General features: G+C 36.7%; 1 protein-coding gene across 1 annotated transcript in view; it reads left to right on the top strand.

Annotated features, from left to right (window-relative positions):
* LOC150090711 (uncharacterized) overlaps positions 1-20,870 on the top strand; it is a 257,039-nt gene that overhangs the window by 132,914 nt on the left and 103,255 nt on the right. Inside the window, exon 9 of the mRNA XM_090369985.1 lies at positions 12,002-12,069. Within this exon, the coding sequence (XP_090226111.1) occupies positions 12,002-12,069 (68 nt within the window). The remainder of the gene's footprint in view (positions 1-12,001; positions 12,070-20,870) is intronic.

Below are 20,870 nucleotides of genomic sequence, written 5' to 3' on the forward strand. Positions count from 1 at the left end.
GAGAACCCCCATGGACACGAACATGTGCAACTCAACGCCGTTTCTCTGTCAATGTTTGGGCCGGCATTGTTGGAGACCACCTCATTGGACCGTACCTTCTGCCCCCTCATCTGGACGCTAGGGCATACTTGATCTTTCTACAGCAAGTCCTGCCCGAACTTATTGAAGAAGCGCATGTTCCTCAGTCATTGCACCGCTCAATGTGGTTCCAGCATGATGGGGCTCCCCCACATTACACAAATGACGTCCGCCAATACCTAAACGTTACATTTGGACAGCATTGGATAGGTCGTGGTGGTCCAGTTCATTGGCCTGCTAGATCGCCGGACCTATCATGCCTGGACTTCTTCTGCTGGGGTCAAATGAAGACATTGGTGTACGAGACCCCCATTAATTCAGTTGAAGACCTCGTCGCTCGCATCTCTGTAGCTGCTGGGGAGATTCGAGACATGCCAGGAATCTTCCAGAATATTAGGGATTGCATGCGGCGGCGCTGTGAAGCCTGTGTGACTGCTTCTGGTCGAACTTTCGAACACCTTCTGTAGCATGGCTTTTTGCCAATGTAAAACTTGTCATTAAAATGATTTCTGTTACACTAACGAGTTGCTGTTTTTGTTCTTTTTCTTTGCTTCTTTGTTCACGCGACCTCCCGCATGATGAAGGCATTTCGGACCCTACAATGCTATGTGATTCCAATTCGTCTTTGTGCCCCCTACACCTTCTGCAAGTTTGTTGCACTGGTAGTGAATCACCCTGTATATATATATATATATATATATATATATATAAATAAAAATGATGGTAGTACGAAACGTCCGGAAAGTGATTCCGATTCGTCTTTGTGCCCCCTACACCTCCTGCAAGTTTGTTGCACTGGTAGTGAATCACCCTGTATATATATATATATAAAAAAAGTAAAGTGCAGCCATTATCAACCCACTGCAGGATGGAAGCCTCCTCAACAATTCATGCTGAGGGAAATGGACCATAATCTGCCACGCTGGTCCAGTGCGGGTTGGCAGATCGACCGTATTCAGCAGTCAGGGGCTTGAACCCCGGTCTACTCAAAGAGCGTGTGCTACTGCACTCCCGCTCCTGCCCACTCGGCTACGGAGGCCGGTTATATATATATATATATATATATATATATATAAAAATAAAAATGATGGTAGTACGAAACGTCCGGAAAGCCACAGGTCAAAAAGGAAGATGGCCGAAAATGTAGTAACCTTTAAAATAAAAAATAAAGTAACCGCAGCCTACATCAGATAAAGGCGGGAAAAAATCTTTATATTTATTTGTCATATTACAAAAAATATGACAAATAAATACATATATATTTATGCATATTACAAAAAATATGACAAATAAATACATATATATTTATATGCATATTACAAAAAATATGACAAATAAAAATAAAGATTTTTTCCCGCCTTTATCTGATGTAGGCTGCCGTTACTTTATTTTTTATTTTAAAGGTTACTACATTTTCGCCATCTTCCTTTTTGACCTGTGGCTTTCCGGACATTTCGTACTACCATCATTTTTATTTTTATTTGTCATATTTTTTATAATATACATATACTTACATTTGCATCCATTGCTGCTGCTTTGCGTGCTTCGGTGCATTTACCATATCCTATCCGGTTTATTTAACCTTCAAATATCTTATCTGTTTTTACTCTTTAATACTATCTCTTAAATATATATATATAAACTTAAGTGAGAGTAATGATTAAAAAATAAAAAAATAAATAAAAATACCAGCAACATGGCATGACAGAAGAGCGAAAATTGTGAAATTATACATAATGATCGAACCAACAGGGAGGGAAGAGAATAAAATTATTGCAACAGAAACTCTCGAAGATAATTTAGAAGTCTAAATACAAAGATAATAAAATATAATAAATAAAATTTTGAATAGCCATTTAAATCAAATTAACGGCGCCCGCCCCCCTGACAGGCACCAAGTCCAAATTTATGTGAAATATCACGAGCAGAGATGTGAACAACTACAATAAAATAAAATAAAACAAAAATAGAAATAGACTAACCATTATGCCCCATCTCAACAGAGGACCACAAGGCCAATAATGGTCAGGGAATCGCTGCATTTCAATCGCTAGACAAATCGCCGCAAAGGCGAATCGATCGAAAGATGAGTCCACCATCCGATCCCTAGATCGAACCGCCAATGCAGAGGACTTGAATAGTGGTGGTCCTGATGCAGCGAAAATTAAAAATAGGACAGATACAAGCACTCAAATGCAAAGCCACACCACTGACAAAAGTAATCTTAACCAGATTATATAGGCAAAACATGAACTATGGATGGCAGCACAGGTGCAGCGTTAGCAAATCATCCCACTACTGTCATGTGATATACTTATATTTGAATAATGTTTGAAATAATTGAAAACTGAATCTTACATAAAAAAGAGGTAAAGCATACATCAGAGGCAGCAAAAAGCATTTTCCTCTACATGACGCTTGAAATATAAACTTAAGTGAGAATAATGATTAAAAAATAAAATATAAAAAATAAATAAAAATGCCAGCAGCATGGCAAGACAGAAGAGTGAAAATTGTGAAATTATACATAACGATCAAACCAACAGGGAGGGAAGAGAATAAAATTATTGCAGCAGAAACTCTCAAAGATAATTTGGAAGTCTAAATACAAAAGATAATAAAATATAATCAATTAAATTTTGAATAGCCAATTAAATGAAATTTAATGGCACCCCCTCTGACTGGCATCAGGTCCAAATTTATGTGAAATATCACAAGCAGCGATGTGAACAACTACAAGTTGTTCACATCTCTGTAGTTGTTGAACAACTACAAGCTGTAGTTGTTCACACCTCTGCTCATGATATTTCACATAAATTTGGAGCTGGTGCCAGTCAGAGGGGGCGCCGTTAAATTTCATTTGATTGGCTATTCAAAATTTCATCGATTATATTTTATTATCTTTGTATTTAGACTTCTAAATTATCTTCGAGAGTTTCTGCTGCAATAATTTTATTCTCTTCCCTCCCTGTTGGTTTGATTGTTATGTATAATTTCACAATTTTCGCTCTTCTGTCTTGCCATGCTGCTGGCATTTTTATTTATTTTTTTTATCATTATTCTCACTTAAGTTTATATTTCAAGCATCATGAAGAGGAAAATGCTTTTTGCTGCCTCTGATGTATGCTTTACCCCTTTTTTATGTAAGATTCAGTTTTCAATTATTTCAAACATTATTCAAATATAAGTATATATATGTATGTACCAATATTTTGCAATCTTATTTTTTTATATGTTACTGCTTCAACATTGTCAGCAGTCCGCCTCTTATAAGAAATATTATTTCAGAAGTAAGTTGTGTGTTCCTTGCTGGTCACCAAATAACTTAACAAAGAAGGTATTTTTTTTTTTTTTTTTTTTGCAGTGAACCAACAGTGTTTCTTTTGTAATATTTCAGTAGCCGTAGTCAGTGACATAATGGTAGAACCAGTTATTATGGGGTCCTATTGTGATTATTTTCTTCAGTAAGGTAAATGAACTGATTCCCCACATCAAGACATGTTTGAAAAGTTTTCTGGCTTTTACCTTCCTATATAAATCTCCATATTCAGTGTGTAATAATTCATCGGATTTGCATAAACATACTGTGGAGTTTCCTATTTTGCCATTTTCCTGATATATATATATATTGGGGAAAAAAGAGAATGTCTCTTGCCGAGTGAAACTTGCTGTTCTTTGTGGAATATTCCAAAACTGCGTACTATCTTTGGTATCTATCTAAAAACAAAAACAAAATATTCTGTAAATGCCACTAATATCTGTTTTTTCCCCTTTTGAGTCTGTCACTAACAGCACTGAGCAACCATTTCATTATTTCACAAAATTTTCCAAGTTTTGACTTCCCTCTGTGATACATTCCTAAAAATAGTTTGTTGTAAAGTTAATTTGATGTTCATCTGTTCTTCTGACATCTGGTATGAATCACTGTGTGGATTACTATTACATTTTCAAAAGGACAATCCTATAGTGATTAGAGTTCTTGCTGCAGCCCTCATACCTGGTAGATGACTTTTAATGTTCTGGACTATGTGGATAATTTGGAGGCCAGTGGTTTTGCTTCATTTGGTGAATTTATCCTTTCCAGTATACTCACACTTTCAGTTTGTGTTGTTGTAATGTGGAAGTCTTCATAAGTCAGCTTCGTCAATGGATGAAATAATGAAAGTAATAGAAATGAAAGCAAGTTGAAGTAATATTTCATTAAGTTTTCAAAAAATCCAAGCCATATAGTATAAGTTGTTTTTGTGTTTGCTGATCTTTGCTAAATCTGTGTCTCCTTCGCTTTCTAAAAAATTAATTATCTTATCAAAAAGGTTTACAAATCTTGTTAGACAGTTTCCTTTAGAAAGCCATCTGACTTCTGTATGTAAAAGAAACCTCACATATTATTCTTCATTATCAACACTAAATTTTCGGAAAAGGCAATCATATTTGCTATGTGACTTTATTTTATTTTATTGATGGTTTTAATAACTATTATCAGAGATTGATAAACAACTGGACTAATATTTTTTGCAACCAGTTCTTATGTAAACTCTAGAAGGAAGGGAATGAATCAGATTGGTCCACTTGATATCGATAGTTCAACTGCTGATGATCCTGCTCAGGTGGCTAACAGACTAAATGAATATTTTGTATCAACATTCATACATGAGGAGTTATTCAGCGAGGGGAATGCCAGAGTTATATTCAACTCTGGCAGTAAGCTAGATAATCTTGTAATAACTCAGAGTAAAGTGGAGGAGAAATTGTTGAAGATAAACACAAGAAAGGCACCTGGGGTGGATGGGATCTATCCAGTTATATTAAAGGAGGCAGCAAAGGAAGTAAGCAAACCCTTAGCCATAATTATGAGAGCTTCCTTGGACTCAGGGGAGGTACCCATAGACTGGAGATGTGCAAATGTGACCCCAATTCACAAAGGAGGATCAAAGGCTGACACAAGTAATTATAGACCTGTGAGTTTAACTTCTGTTCCCTGAAAATTAATGGAGGCACTGGTTAAAGAAGCACTGCAGGATCATCTTGACAAGAATTCAGTTATAGCTCAGACACAGCATGGTTTTGTTAAGGGGAAGTCTTCCCTGACCAATTTAATTGGATACTATGATGCAGTCACAAAAGAACTGGATGCAGGGAATAACTTTGATATTATATACTTGGATCTTAGAAAGGCTTTTGATACTGTTGCACATGGAAGACTGCTGCACAAATTGGAGCAGTGTGGCAATGGAGGCAAATTGCTGCTATGGATAAAGGGGTGGTTGAGGGGGAGAAGACAGAGAGTGGTAATCAATGGACACTGCTCATCGTGGACTAATGTTATTAGTGGAGTCCCTCAGGGTTCAGTGTTGGGTCCATTATTGTTTTCTGTATTTATAAATAATATTGATGATGGTATATCAAACTTAATGTCCAAGTTTGCAGATGATACAAAGGTTGGCAGGATTGTTAAGGACGCTACTGACAGTATGCTGCTGCAACAGGATCTGGAAAAGGTTGAGCAGATGGGCTGAGAGGTGGCAAATGAAGTTTAACATTGACAAATGTAAAGTACTACATATGGGAAACAGCAACCCCAGAGCAACGTATCAACTCTGGTACTACACTGACAGTGGTAGAGAATGAAAAGGACCTGGGGGTAATTTTGCAGGCAGATATGAAGTTCTCTGAGCAGCTCAGACGGGCTGCAAGAGTAGCTCATGGTGTCTTATCAATGATATACAGGAATTTTTCTAGCAGGGATAAGGTGGTGATTATTCCCTTGTATAAGGCAATGGTCAGGCCACACCTTGAGTACTGTATACAGGTCTGGAGGCCTCATTTCAAAAAGAAGGATGTAGAGCTGCTGGAACGAGTACAGAGAAGGGCAACAAGGTTAGTGAACGGAACGAAGGGTTGCTCTTACAAAGAAAGGCTTAAGTTTTGCAAATTACAGCGTCTGGGGACTAGGCACCAGCGAGGTGATCTAGAGGTGTATAAAGCCTTGAATGGTTTGAGCATGCTCAATGCTGATGGTATTCTGCTTCTTGCTCAGAATAATCACCTGAGAGGGCATAAATTCAAATTGAGGAAAGACAGATGTAGGATAGATGTCCGGAAATTTGCCTTTAGCCAGCCGGTAGGTGGTTGGTGGAACAGACTTCCATCCCTTGTTGTGGAAGTTGATAGCCTAAATAAATTTAAGGCTCAGCTGGACAGGTATTTTGAACAAACGGAGGGGTGAAGTGGAAGTATTTTTTTTTTTTTTTCTGGCTGATGCTGCATAAGCTTGCTTTCTTTCATCATATGCCTCTACTAATGCTAATGCCGGTGCACAATGCAGTGTATTGCAAGAACTTCAGGACATACTTCCTTTAGGTGGGCTATATAAAATCTTTGTCATCCAACCAAGGAGGTAGCACCAGCTGTGGAACAGGATACCAAATTTTCCAGTGGTACTTGTTTTTCATCGAACCATGTTATTTCAGCAGCAAAAATGGATGCTCCTGTACAGTCATTTTCTATATGTTTTACAGACAATATCTCTTCTTGCAATTTACAATCATCATCGAAATAACAAACCTATGTCATTAGAAAGGCCTTATTGTCGGTACTGTGGAGTCATCAATCTGAATAGAGAATTTTCTTCTTTTTAGTTTGTCAGTTAGCTGCTCTTCAATGTTAACTGACATCTAATTGATTCATCTTCAAATTGAATCATTGCTCAATGGCAATGTTTGGTGCACTATAGCCTTAGATGCTGATGCGCCATAAAAATCCTAATAACCAACCAACCAACCAACCAATGGCAATGCTTTTAAAATACTGGAAAGATTTTAGATGCATCGCTGTTGAAATTACAGTCTCTAATGTGGGTTGTATAAGCCTCAGCAACTATATGAGCACTACCGGTTTTTGCAGTGATTTCTGCAATTTTATAAGATGCAATCATTCTATCATCATTTGTATGTGTGTTCTTAAATAAGGAAGTAACAGTGTTATGTTGCTCAAAATTCTGTTTTAAAATTTTAAAATATTGGATATGTTTACCAACTTTATCAGGATGTTTCCTTTTTAAGTGATCTAAGTCTTGATGGTTTCATAGCCTCATTTGAAAAAGAACTATTACACATAAGACTGTCTTGAATCTAATGGGCTTTCACTAAAACCATAAGCTAGATATTCATCCAGATGCTGTCGACACTTTTTCTTTCCAGCACTTGACATGATTGATGATGGGTTGAATAACTACAAAGAATTAAATGATAAAATATAAACTATTTTTATTTAACTCTCATAGTCTATGTCACTCACAAAAGCACTGTGGATCAAAAATAAACAACTTCCACAAGAAAACAATAAGTCAATACTAATTGTCACTTAGAAAGTAGAAACCATAGACTGAAACATTTCCTCATCCCTCCCATCCATGCCTCATATATTGACCAATGATACAAAAGAATAAATAAATAAACCATGCCCACCACACCGCCGCAAAGATCGCAGCTGTCTGAAAGGCGCAAATGCCAAGGATTGCAGAGACATTATTTCTGAAAGCACTTAGACATTTAATACCTATGAAAAGCAAAGATTGTTGAATTAAATCACGCCCACTATCTTCCTTTTATCAAAATTTCTCACTCACTCCTAATATAATATACCTATGTTTTAAAAATCAGTTGTCTCAAGGGAAAAGAAAACCCAATGAGAGAAATTAAATATTAAGGAATAAGATGTCGTCAGGTAGGGTTGAGGGCAATGAGCCATTGTAATACCCATGATCTTTTCGCCCCTTTGGGGGTGATATCACCTCGTTGAGAATCCCTGATCTATACCATTGGCTGATGCAGGTCACATGAAGGAAACATACGAGAACCTACAAGGTGTTTTTTTTTTTTTTTTTTCCAAAAAATATGCTGTTGTGAAAACAAATGAAATATCTGTGCCTATCTAAAAGTGGTAGCTTTGCTGACTGGGTTGTAAGATGAATATGCTAAATATGGCTGCTTTTTATGTGAGTGGGACAGCTGAGCGAAGGATTGCCACTACAGGGTAAAAAAAATGGCCAGACCGATCATAAACTACACCAGACCAGAAAAATGTAGCACATCCTCCTTTGGCGAATAAGTCAAAAATCTATTGACCTCTATTGCCCATCAAGCTAGGTTAGATAAAAATATCTGTGAAAACGATGGACAAAAAAGAAGGATTTTCCTGTTTGAGGCAGAAGTTTACTTGAATCAGTGAGGCCAAGATAAAAGAGGGAATCTTTGTGTGTCTTCAAATCAGATTTCAAGTTGATAAATCGAAACATTTTTCACTAAAGATTAAATGCTACAGAAATAAGAGCCTGGAAGGCATTCGAAAACATCTGCTGGAACTTTTTAGGCAATAAGAAATCATAAAATTATAGTGAAATTGTGGATAAGCTTATTTTAGTGTACAGAGAGTTCGGATGCAACATGTCATTAATGCTTTATTTCCTACATTCCCATTTAGACTTTTTTTTCTGAAAAATTGGGAATGGTCTCCAATGAACACAGTGAAAGGTTTCATCAAGATATTTCTCAAATGAGAAAAAGATATCAGGGAAAATGGAGTCCAAATATCTTGGCAGACTACTGTTGGAATCTTGTATGGAAGACATCAATGGACAAAAGGCAAAAAAAAAAAAAAAAAAAAAAAAACACAACAAAATAAGTGTTTTGTTATCAAATAAACCTTTTTTTAAATAGAATAAGTTTAATAGGCCCGTTGTTGAATATTTAGTATTGTATATAATATTTTCTTAAAATATATGAAATCGTTTTTACTAGAAATCTAGTTTTTGACATTAATCCCTTCTCCCTTAAAATTGGTTGGTGTTATAGCAATATGCTTGCCATATTGGTTTTTTTTTTTTTTTTTTTTTTGCCATCCAGTGTTATTTGAACTTCCTTTTGTTTTACTGTGTTAAAAATATGACATTAGCCAAAATTTACTTATTTCAGTAGAAAATAACAATAAATTATAGCCATTAGAATTTCATAAACAAAAGACAAAATGACTACTATCATTGACAAAAAAAAGAAATGAACACAAGCAGACCTTGGAAAGCCTTGGCTTTTCAGTTCATTACTCAGTAAGAAGTGACAACCATTCTTGCAGATGAGCAAATGGCTTTCACATGCAATACTGTAATTCAGTTGCACAGAAGAATACACTGCACACAAACCTTATTCACAAAAAGATGGTTTCTTTATAAATTACTTTGATATCGTATACATTATAATATAATATCTTTTTTACTTACAAATAATTTGTTTAAGGGCTGCAGATAACAACAGTGTGATAGATGAATGCCCGAAATTATGCTTCAGTGTGATTGAAAGTGGAATAGATCCCCAGTTTAGTGAAAGAAACCAGTTAGCTGAAGTTAAATTAGTAGTGGGATAAATAGAAGAAAGAACATCACTGCAAGGAGAAAGAAGATTAATTTTTCTGGCTTGTGTAATAAACACAAAAAGAATTTTTCCTTTGAAATTTTGTGATTAGATCAAATGCATGTCAAGGATATATTGAAATATTTTAAAAAATGCAAATTTCAAATCCAGTCCATATTTGTAGCATTATTTGTATTGTTATGAAATATTTCAATATTTTGTAACAATACAAATTTCAGAAAACCATCTCTTATTCTTGGCAATTGCTTCCCCCCTCTTCATCTTTTGTGCACAAGGTAAAATGACTTAAGTTTTTTCAGCACCAGGGTTCAGAGTTTATAATGCAGCTATGAATAGAAATTTCATTAGAAGATAAAATGTACATTGAGAAAACATACTGTACTGATTTTGATTCCTAAAAACAATTACAATAATTCAAACTTTTTTTTTTTTTTTAATCAAATGTGCATTGTACTGTATTGATAAATTATAGCCATTAGAATTTCATAAACAAGAGACGAAATGACTATACCAGTTTTTCCTGTTTTCTAATAGATGAATTTCCTTCAACTTTTGTTTATAGATACAATACACATTGTACAAATGAGATAAGGTCTTTTTGTTTTTTGAAAACAATTTGTTGTTGCAATTCTTTTGGCTATGTTTTCTTTCTTTCTTTGCAATTCTTTCACACAACTGCAGAGTATTGCACAGCGACTGCCTTTACATGATGCCACAGCTGTGTAATGTGTAGATTTCGTTTGCTATGTCATGCTGGCAGAGCAGATACGGGAAAGTCATGCAAATTGGATAGCGCATCTGATTAGTGCAGACAACGTGTGCTTGTTTTTCTCAGAAATAATTAGAAAAGGCTTAAGAATATACATACTCTATTGTACATTTTTGCTGTTTGCGTGATTATAGAAATTTTGAAATTTGAAGTGAGGCAAATCTAAGAAAACAGTTCTGGTGGCAGCTCTGTGGATATAAAATTATTTAGTTGTAATTTGATCCAAGTGAAAAAAACCCTAGGCACCTCTTAAATATTTTATTTAGATTTGTGTTTAGTTACTGGATGCACGTACATCTTACTGCTGTTATTCCTGACGCACTTAAGGTCTTTTCCCTAATAGCAGGCCATGATAGAACTGTGAGCTTTGGGAATTTTCATGATAGTATGCAGTATGTCCCATGATCATGTTCTCTGTGGTTTCTGAAACCTTTTTTGTTCCTTTGTATTGTTATTTCTCTTAGTGGTATCTGTGTTCACTTTCAGTGGTATGAAGAAGGGTTCCTAGTGTTATTTCTAGCAGCAGTAGTGCCATACCTCCAGGACTGCTTGCCACTGTGTTTTCCTAGGCAAGTTCAGGCTCTTGCTTGTTCATTTGGTTTTCACTTTTATTTTGTCTTTGCAGTTTTATTATACTTTGCTCCATAATTTAGTTTATTTAATTGCTTGCTTGCAGGTAGTACTTCCCAAATACTTCTTATTGCATTCAGCATCAATTTTATATGTGGGGTGAAAGTGGCTTTAATGTAGACAACGTTTATTGTGATACCATGTGGGTATTAGATATCACAAAGTTTCTCGCCTCTGTGGCATCTCCCTTGATGTCTCATTCAAGGGATCCTGGAAATTCTTGACCATTCCTAATTAAGGGCATTATTCAGCTGCTGTCATAGAATATGCTCTTGAGCAGGAGTACTTCTGTTCAGTGTGCCCCACACATGCCCGGTTGTTCTTATTTTAACACAAATATCTCCCATCTATATAATACCCTCCTCATTCAGCATGTTGGGGTAGAATATTATCATCCATGAAAATAAATCTTTCTCCTGAAGCTGTAGTGTATGGAAAGGCTGTTAGTCTGAGGACTTCTTGAGTGCCTTTCATCCCTCAGTAATCCATTCTGATGATATAATGTCCCTTGGGGTACTAACCTGGTTTTTCCCCCCAGATCATCATTCAACCCAACCCTCACAAAATTTCTGCCATCCTTAATTTAAACCTCTTTATTCTTGAGGAGAAGTTTGTGCTAGCATTATAGATTTAATGGAATACAAACTTTTGGTAAATTGGATTAATATTGTAATGTCATTTACAACAGGTATAATGTCTACTGTAAATGATATCAGATAAAAAACTGGTGATTGTTTCCTGTGCTTTTAAGACCATAGACAACAAATATGCTATTATAAAACCATTTACATTTTTCTGCAAGTTTCAAAAATCCAGAAATAGATGTTTGTTGTCTTATTTGAGAAAAGGTACTTTACTGACTTGTATCGATACTGAGTTGATATCCAACTCAAGTCAGCAAAGCTGCAAAGTGAAGAGAGTGTCACAATCTGTCTTCTAAATAGATTGTGTCGTTCCCTCCCCTTTGAAGTTTTGTAGTATATTCACTAATGAATTTATGGTATGTGTTGGTATTACATAACTTAAAATATGTATTTTTAAAATTATAATTTTGAATACCTAATGTAAATGAATATTTATTTAATGCTTTCATTTTAAGTTCAATCAATGATCCCAGTAATCTAGTCCATAAGTCTCCTGTAGGAATTCTTCAGCAAAGGCAAGGAGGTTAGGCATATTTAATCTTTTTAATGCAAAGATTAATGATAGTGTTTTTTTTTTTGTTGTTATTGTTGTTTCGTTTTTATATATACACTGAGTTGACTTTGCATTAGCAACACCCACTTGTGGAGAAATGGACTGGTCTCTGATGGTGGTGAAGGCTCAAAGTTAGGAAGAGCTGATATTAGATTGTAGTGCATGCATGTGGTGATCAGTTTTGAGTGTCTGTGAGGAAGAATGGGTCGATGTTGAGATTTTTCTGACTTCATATGTGGAATGACTGTGGTGTAAGATGCAGTTGCCAGTATCTCAGCAATAGCCAACATGGTAAAGTGCTTCCACAGTTGAGCCCATCACAAGTCTACCACAATTGGCTCAACAGCATTTGAACAACCGGCCAAAGGTGACTTGACTCAGGCAGCCACATGCGGTTGATGACTGTGATGAGCATCATGTCTCATTTTGTAACATGGCAGTAGTGCAGCACAGTGGCCCAGTTAACTACCCAGTACAACATATGAATAGCAAGATCAATATCCATGTGGACTTTTGTGTATTCTGTTAGGTGGCACCAGGGATTCACCCACTCTGCTATCCACATGGACTATGTGCCAGAAATTAGCTCCTATAGGCTATGGCAATCGATGGCCGTCACAGGTACCCCTGCTCAGTAAAAGACACAAGAACAGTGCCTTGAATAGGTACATCGGCACCAGTACTAGACCACTGACATGGAAGTCTATCACCTGGTCTGTTGAATCCTGTTTCAAACTCTGTCGTGCTGATAGGTGTATCAGCTTTTGGTGAGAGCAATGTGAGGTCATGGCACCTGGATGCACTGTTGGTGTTCAGCAGGAGATGAAGTGGTGTTATGGTTTGGAAACTGTTTTCATGGCATACCATGGGTCCTCTGATCACCGTTAATCAATGGCTTAATTGGAATGCCTAACTTTCTATCACTGCCGCTAGGTACACCCTTTCATGATGACTTATCCAGACAGCTCTGCCATCTATCAACAAGACAATACCCCATGCCATAAGGCCCGGCAGGTTGCTAACTAGTTTCAGGAACATGACAGTGAATTCTTTCTTCTCCGATGGCTATCCAACTCACTTGATCTCAACCCGAATTACCATGTTTGGGACTTATTGGAGAAGGACATTCAATGCTACAACCATCCACCTGACAATGTGCAGGCATTACTGGATACATTGTGCAATACATCGGTAGCACTACCACAGAATACCCTGCAACACCTTGTGGAGTCCATATCAGAGAAAAAATAACACCATGAGGTATTAGGTGATGTTACTTATGCAAAGCCAGCTCAGTGTCTGTGTATAATAGACTATTAATTTTGTAGTATGTGATATGTATTCTTCTACTTCACAGTTTTTCCACTCATCACTTATTTCAAAAGGTCTGTGTTTAAGTTTCACAATAGGCCAGAGGAATTTCTAAAGACTTCTTCATGTGGGTAAGAGTTAGTTGATCTCAAGCAGTGGGATTAGCCCACACAACAGCAGTTTGGCTTGTAAATGCACATTTAAACAGATAAAATATACAATACTGGTACAGAAGACAATGAGAAAACTAATACGTTAAGTCTGTAATTTCCTTAGATGGTCTGGGTTCTTTGCAGCTGGATTGCAGACCCTCTATAAGAATTTAAATTGTATAGATTCTCAGACTTTTGCATGGTCTGCTAATGATGACTGTAACTGAGTTTACTTTTTAGATGCTCTTCTTGATTCCAACAAACTGCAGATAACATTGGAATTTATGAAATTTGTATGTTCATGCATTGTGTAAAAAGGCTGTGAGAATAATTTTTTTGGTTCTGTTGTGAATAGTTTATATAAACTTGAAACATTAATGGTCAGATTGTGTAGATTGCTGGTTAATTTTTAATAATCAGGCTCTTTGCAAGTTTGTTTATTTATAGGGCTCACAAATCATGTCACCTGATCACCAATAGTGACTAAAAAAATCTAGCCCGTGTCTAGTATTTTACAGTTCACTTTAGTGTTGGTAAGGTAACTACCAGTTCTTCATTTTATGATCAGTGTGGTCTATATCTTGCCGTGACATTGGCATGACTTTCAAAAAAACGATCAACAATCACCAGTTGGATTCCATCAGTGTCGATCCACTGGTGATATTCTGGCTTATATTACCCATTTATGGAAAAATTCAATGGAAAAGTTCAGTGAAATGCAAGCAGTTGCTCTAGACATCTCAAAGGCATTCTATCGTGTTTAGCATAGTTCTTCTAAACAAGCTTCCATCTTATGGTTTGCCAACTGTTTATTGTAATTGGTTATCCAGTTTTTTCTCTGATTGCTCACTGAGGGTTATGGTAGATGACTCTATGTCTTCTAACTTCTCCACTAATGCTGGTGTCTCCCAAGGTTCAGTTCTTTCCCCCACTCTTTTCCTCTTGTATATTAATGATCTTCCATTGACTGGAAATCCTATCCATAGTTTTGCCAATGATAGCACATTGCTTTCCACTTTCCATTTTGAGAAACCTTTCCCTGCTTAATCAGTTTAACTTCTCGAATATCCACTACCAATTCCTTAAATGCTGATCTCCAGTGGGGCAAAGACAACTTAGTTGATTTCAATCCTTCTAAAACTCAGTCTTGTCTTATATCTTGCAAAAAAGATTCTTCTGCTCCTATGCTTATCTTTGGTGACACTCCAATTTCTAGGCAAGTTGATATATCTCTTTTGGGGATTACCCTGACTTCTAATCTCTCTTGGCACAAACACATTACAAATGTTGCTTCCTCTGCTTCTAAAAAACTTGGTTTTCTCTTTCGCTCTCAGCATTACTTTTCTTCCAAACAGCTGTTCACTCTGTACAAATCACAAATCTGTACTACCATGGAATATTGTTCCGACATCTGGGGCCGGTGCCCCCAAAACCTCTCTCCTAGGCTTCTAGATTCCAGTCAGAAGAGGGCAGTTAAGTTAAAGTTAATTAATGACTCATCTCTAATAGAGTCTCTCCACTCACTGTCTCATAGATGTACTGTTTCTGCAGCATGCCTTTTCTACAGATACTTCGATGGGCACTGTTCTTCTGAATTGGCTTCTATAATTCCCGCTCTCTCTTTCAAAACAGTCCGAACACGTGCCGCCACCTGCCAACATCCATTTACTGTCCAACTTCAAACTCACAGAACCAACTTTTCATCTTCCTTGTTTATTCATTCAACTGCCGTTTTCTAGAACAACCTTCCTTCATATGTCTTTCTTGAAAAATTACAGACTACAGAAGTTCAAGTCTAATGCTAACAAATATCTTCTCTCGTGTTCTCAGCCTGCAACCCAAGCACAGTACTAAGTACTATAGGTTCTAATACCTCTCGTGTTTGGGGTTTTCATAAGAAAAAAAAAAAAAAAAAAAAAAATAGGATATTTATACAGAGTGAACAGCTGTTTGGAAGAAAAGTAACGCTGAGAGTGAAAGGGAAAACCAAGTTTTTTAGATGCAGAGGAAGTACAATGGATAGCACACTGGACAAAATACACTGAAATTTTTGCTTCATGATGTGACCTTTCTTATCATGGCACCTAGATCTTCAACATATTTGTTGAAACACGTTTATTTATGATGGCTTTTCTTTGACTTATTTATTTTAATCCAACACAGATTTTCAATGGCTTTGTTTTCAGAAGATTTTTCTCAAATAAAATTGATATTTTGTCTATTTCAACGTAGTATTTGAAAACGAATCAAAATTCTTATGCTTTACCTGTGCTTCATTTCAATCATGGAGAGACTTTCTGTTCCCATTGAAGACCAAGCACCTGCTAAGGCTTGAGCTATATCCAACTTAGAGACAAGTACTATTACCCAAGGTTCTGCCTAAGTTGCTAATGATTTTTTAAATTGTATAGCATCATCTCATAGGCAAATTCACTCTACATTTAAAAATCTAAGACTGCCAGAGCAGCTATTTCAGAGGTTTCTGGCTTCTCATCAGCTGGCCCCTATTAGCGAACATATGCAAAACTCTCAATTATGTATTTTGTCTAAGTGAACAGCCAAACAGTATATGGAAGTAAAATTTCAATTTAAAAAAATAACTGTTAATTCACATATTTAAGTGGTGCTATACAATTTAAAAAATAATAGCAACTTTAACAGAACTGTAAATAATGGCATTTGTCTTTAAGTTGAACATAAGTCCAAGCCTTAGCACCAAGTACTCACTGCTTAGTCTTCATTGAGAGCAAAAAGTCTCTTCATAATCAAAACTGAATGTAGGTAAAGCATATGAATTTTAATTTGCTCTGTGTATGGCATATTGGCTGAAAGGTTAGAACTTGTGCTTCAGTACAAGATTGGGCAGCCTTTGTACTAATAATATGTAGCGGTACAGCTGACATCAGTGTCTGAGAGGCAGAGGGATATAAATGAATGTTACATGATTACTCTAATAGTGCAGCTGTTAGTTCTGTTGTGGTCAAAGGATTGTACAATCTGACATCACTTTTCAGAACATTCTATAAATTTTCAGTTTAAATAGGTATAAGAACTCATTTCAAGTATTTAAGAAGAAATTGGGTATTTATCTAGATCCCTCATGGAACCACTACACTCTCCCCTTTACTTCACCGTGGAATCAGTTCCAGATGTCTCAGCTTGCTGAATTGCTATTCACAGCACCATTAATTATCACTATGATTGTTGATTTTAATTAATGTTCATGCAACCTCTACTCCAGAACAACCTAACCAGTTCTCAGAATGAAGGTGAACTGATTGAACTGAGTATTATGATTGAATTGCTGATTTTGTCATGATGACCAATAGGATGGAGGAGAGAGTGGAATAAGCTATCATTCCTTATCTTCTCAGGGGGTCTCAATTTGTAATGAGGTGAGGAATGCTAGATTATCCTCAGCCCAGTGGCTATCATGCTGCTCATCTTTCAGACATCTCAAATCCTGTAACCTAATATTGACCTTAGTCAATTATGACACTAGCATATCATTACTTATTTTATTAAAATTTTTTTTAAAATTCTTATTATATTCCTATTATGTGCATTGTATGTTTCAGTATTTTGACCTTTGTTTTTGTTATTTACTATAATTTTTGTTTATACGTTAAACTCTCTTTTAGAGAGTAAGGATTTTCGAGAGGTATACCTAGTGATAGGGCAGTTTTGAAAAGAACATTTCAATGAATATTAAGTGCTAACAACTGGACTTATTTATATCTGTAAATGTTTATAATGACTAAAAGATAGTACTAGAAGTTCAAATGTAACGTTTACCCCTCCCATTTTATCCCTCCATTCATTCCAAATACCTGTCCATCTCAGCCTTAAATTTATTTAGGCTACCAACTTCTGAAACAAAAGATGGAAGTCTCTTCCACCAATCAAATACCCGCTAGCTAAAGGCAAACTTCCACACATCTATCCTACAACTGTCTTTCCTCAATTTGAATTTATATCCTCTCAGGTGATTATATTGAGCAAGAGGAAGAATCCCATCAGCATTGAGCATGCTCAAAGCATTCAAGACTTTATACACCTCAATCAGATCACCTCACAAATACCTAGTCTCCAGCCAGTGTAATTTGCAAAACTTAAGCCTTTCTTCGTAAGAGCAACCCTTCGTTCCGTTCACTAATCTTGTTGCTCTTCTATGTACTCGTTCCAACAGCTCTACATCCTTCTTAAAATGAGGCCTCCAGACCTGTATGCAGTACTCAAGGTGTGGCCTGACCATTGCTTTATACAAGGGGATAATCACCTCCTTATCCCTGCTAGAAAAATTCCTGTATATCATAGACAAGACACCATGAGCTACTCTTGCAGACCGTCTGCACTGCTCAGAAAACTTCATATTTGTCTGCACAATTACCCCCAGGTCCTTCTCATTCTCTACCACTGTCAGTGTAGTACCACAGAGTTAATATGTTACTCTGGGGTTACTGCTTCCCATATGTAGTACTTTACATTTGTCAATGTTAAACTTCATTTGCCACATCTTGGCCCATCTCAACTCTTCTAGATCCTGTTCCAGCAGCTTACTGTCATTAGTGTCCTTAACAACCCTGCCAACCTTAGTATCTTCTGCAAACTTGGACATTAAGCCTGATATACCATCATCAGTATCATTTATAAATACAGAAAAGAAAACAATGGACCCAACACTGAACCCTGAGGGACTCCACTAATAACATTAGTCGACGAAGAACAATGTCCATTGATTACCACTCTCTGTCTTCTCTCACTCAACCATCCCTTTGTCTATAACAGCAATTTGCCTCCAATGCCACACTGCTCCAATTTGTGCAGCAGTCTTCCATATGCAACAGTATCAAAAGCATTTCTAAGATCCAAATATATGATATCCATGTTATTCCCTGCATCCAGTTCCTTCGTGACCACATCATAGTATCCAATCAAATTGGTCAGACAAGTCTTCCCCTAAATAAAACCATGCTGTGTCTAAGCTATAACTGAAGTCTTGTCTAGATGATCCTGCAGTGCTTCTTTAACCAGTGCCTCCATTAATTTACCTGGAATAGAAGTTAAACTAACAGGTCTATAATTACTTGTGTTGCCCTTTGATCCTCCTTTGTGAATTGGGGTCACATTTGCACATCTCCAGTCCATGGGTACCTCCTCTGAGTGCAAGGAAGCTGTCATAATTATGGCTAAGGGTTTGCTTACTTCCTTTGCTGCCTCCTTTAATATAACTGGATAGATCCCATCCAGCCTGGATGCCTTTTTTATGTTTATCTTCAACAATTTCTCTTCCACTTTCCTCTCAGTTATTACAAAATCATCTAGCTCACTGCCAGAGTTTAATTCACATCTGGCATTCCCCTCCCTGAATAACTCCTCATTTGTGAATGTAGATGCAAAATACTCATTTAGTTTGTTAGTCACCTGGGCAGGATCATCAACAGTTGAACCATCAATATCCAGTGGACCAATCTGATTCATCCCTTTCCTTCTAGAGTTTACATAGGTAAAAAACGCTTTGCTATTTTTCTGGTGCCTCCGTAGCCAGGTGAGCAGGAGCGGCAGTTCGTAGCACACGCTTCTTGATTAGACCGGGGTTCGAGCTCGTGACCACCAAATACGGAGGATGTGGACAGGTCAGGGAATGACCACCGCATATCCCCGGAGCAATATGGCCTTCATTGCTAATGCTCCTAAAAACCAAATAACAGAACATAACATAGCTATTTTTCTTTGCATCCTTTGCCAAAGATTTCTCATAATTTGCCTTTGCCTGCCTGATCTCCTTTGTGACTTGGTTACAGACTAGCTTATATCTATCATAGGCTTCCGTGTCATCCATTAATTTATATGTATCCCATGCATTTTTCTTCTCTGCCACATGTCTCATTAATTCATCTGACATCCATTTAGGCCTAAATCTTGAACAATATTTCATAGTTGGTACGTAAAGCTTGGTAGCTTCCAAGATTAATTCTTTGGATGCCTCCCATTTTGAATTTGCTGTTGGTAACATCATCAGTTGGTCCCACCATATAGAATTTAAATATTGTCTCAGACCACCAGTCACCTTTACGGAAGCAAAAACCCTCTCCTTTGCCCCTGATGGTAGTTACCTCTTTGAGTAAATCCCACTTCAGCACACTGTGATCACTGCCACTTGGTGGTTCCTTTATCTGCAGATTCTTAATGCATGAAGAATCACTACTGATAATCAGATCAAGAGTGTTACTCCCTCTAATTGCCTCCCGAACATGCTGATGTAGAAAACAATCATCCAATAAATCCACAAAAGCCTTGCTAGTGTGTGAGTGACCAACCCACAAATTCCACTCAGTATCCGTGAAATTAAAATCCCCCATTATAAGACTCTCTGATTTACTGGCCTACTCTATTTTCCTGTACAGTTTTTTTTATTATACTCATCAGAGTCATTAGGGTTATAACACACTCCTACTCTCAATTTTGATCTCCCAGTGCTTATGTCACACCAAACTGACTCGACACTGCACTGTCCAGCGATGTCGACTGGCTGCACTTCCTTGGATTTTATGCGTTTCTTAACTAATAGCATAATCTCTCCTCCCTTCCTATCCTGTCTATCCTTCCTGTACACATTGTACTCCCCAAATTCCAGTTCTACATTTCTTATATCTGTGTGACACCATGTCTCTGATATCCCAACAATATCTGCCTTTGATGTTTTGACCAACACCCTCAAATTCATCAAATTTATTTACCAAACTCCTAGCATTGGTGCAGGAGTTTGGTAAATACAAAACCAAGTTTGTTCTGCAGTGAAAATTAAAATTTTCATTGCATTATCTATGCAATTTAAATCCTTCTGGTTACAAAGACTGAAGAAGGATCAAAATAGTAACACAAACATCTTATAGAGAGAAAAATGGATTATTATTTTTAAAGACAAATGCAGTTGTTGATACAAGTGTTGGATTGCTTTCTCAATATTTCCCTGATTGCAATTTTTTTTTTTTTTTTTTTTTTTGTTAAATGTGCCAGATTTTAAAGAGTTTAAGTTTACTGTAATGTGCTTTTACTCAAACTTGGAACATTGCAATGATCAAACACTCTAAATTTAGATTAATTTGCTGATTTTATCACCACAATCATTGTTATACCCTGTAATTTATCTGTACTGCTGCATTCTCATTTGTGGTGAGTGTATGATAAGCCATGTTATCTTCAACTATGTTACCACTTTTTGGTTGCATAATTTAATATTGAGAAGATTGTTACAAATTATCTCAATTCATCTTGCCCCTTTGGTTTCCTCCTCATAGTTCAGTT

This window comes from Mastigoproctus giganteus, chromosome 1, assembly GCF_048544385.1.
Source record: "Mastigoproctus giganteus isolate SK-2022 chromosome 1, ASM4854438v1, whole genome shotgun sequence".
NCBI classification, from domain to species: domain Eukaryota; kingdom Metazoa; phylum Arthropoda; class Arachnida; order Uropygi; family Thelyphonidae; genus Mastigoproctus; species Mastigoproctus giganteus.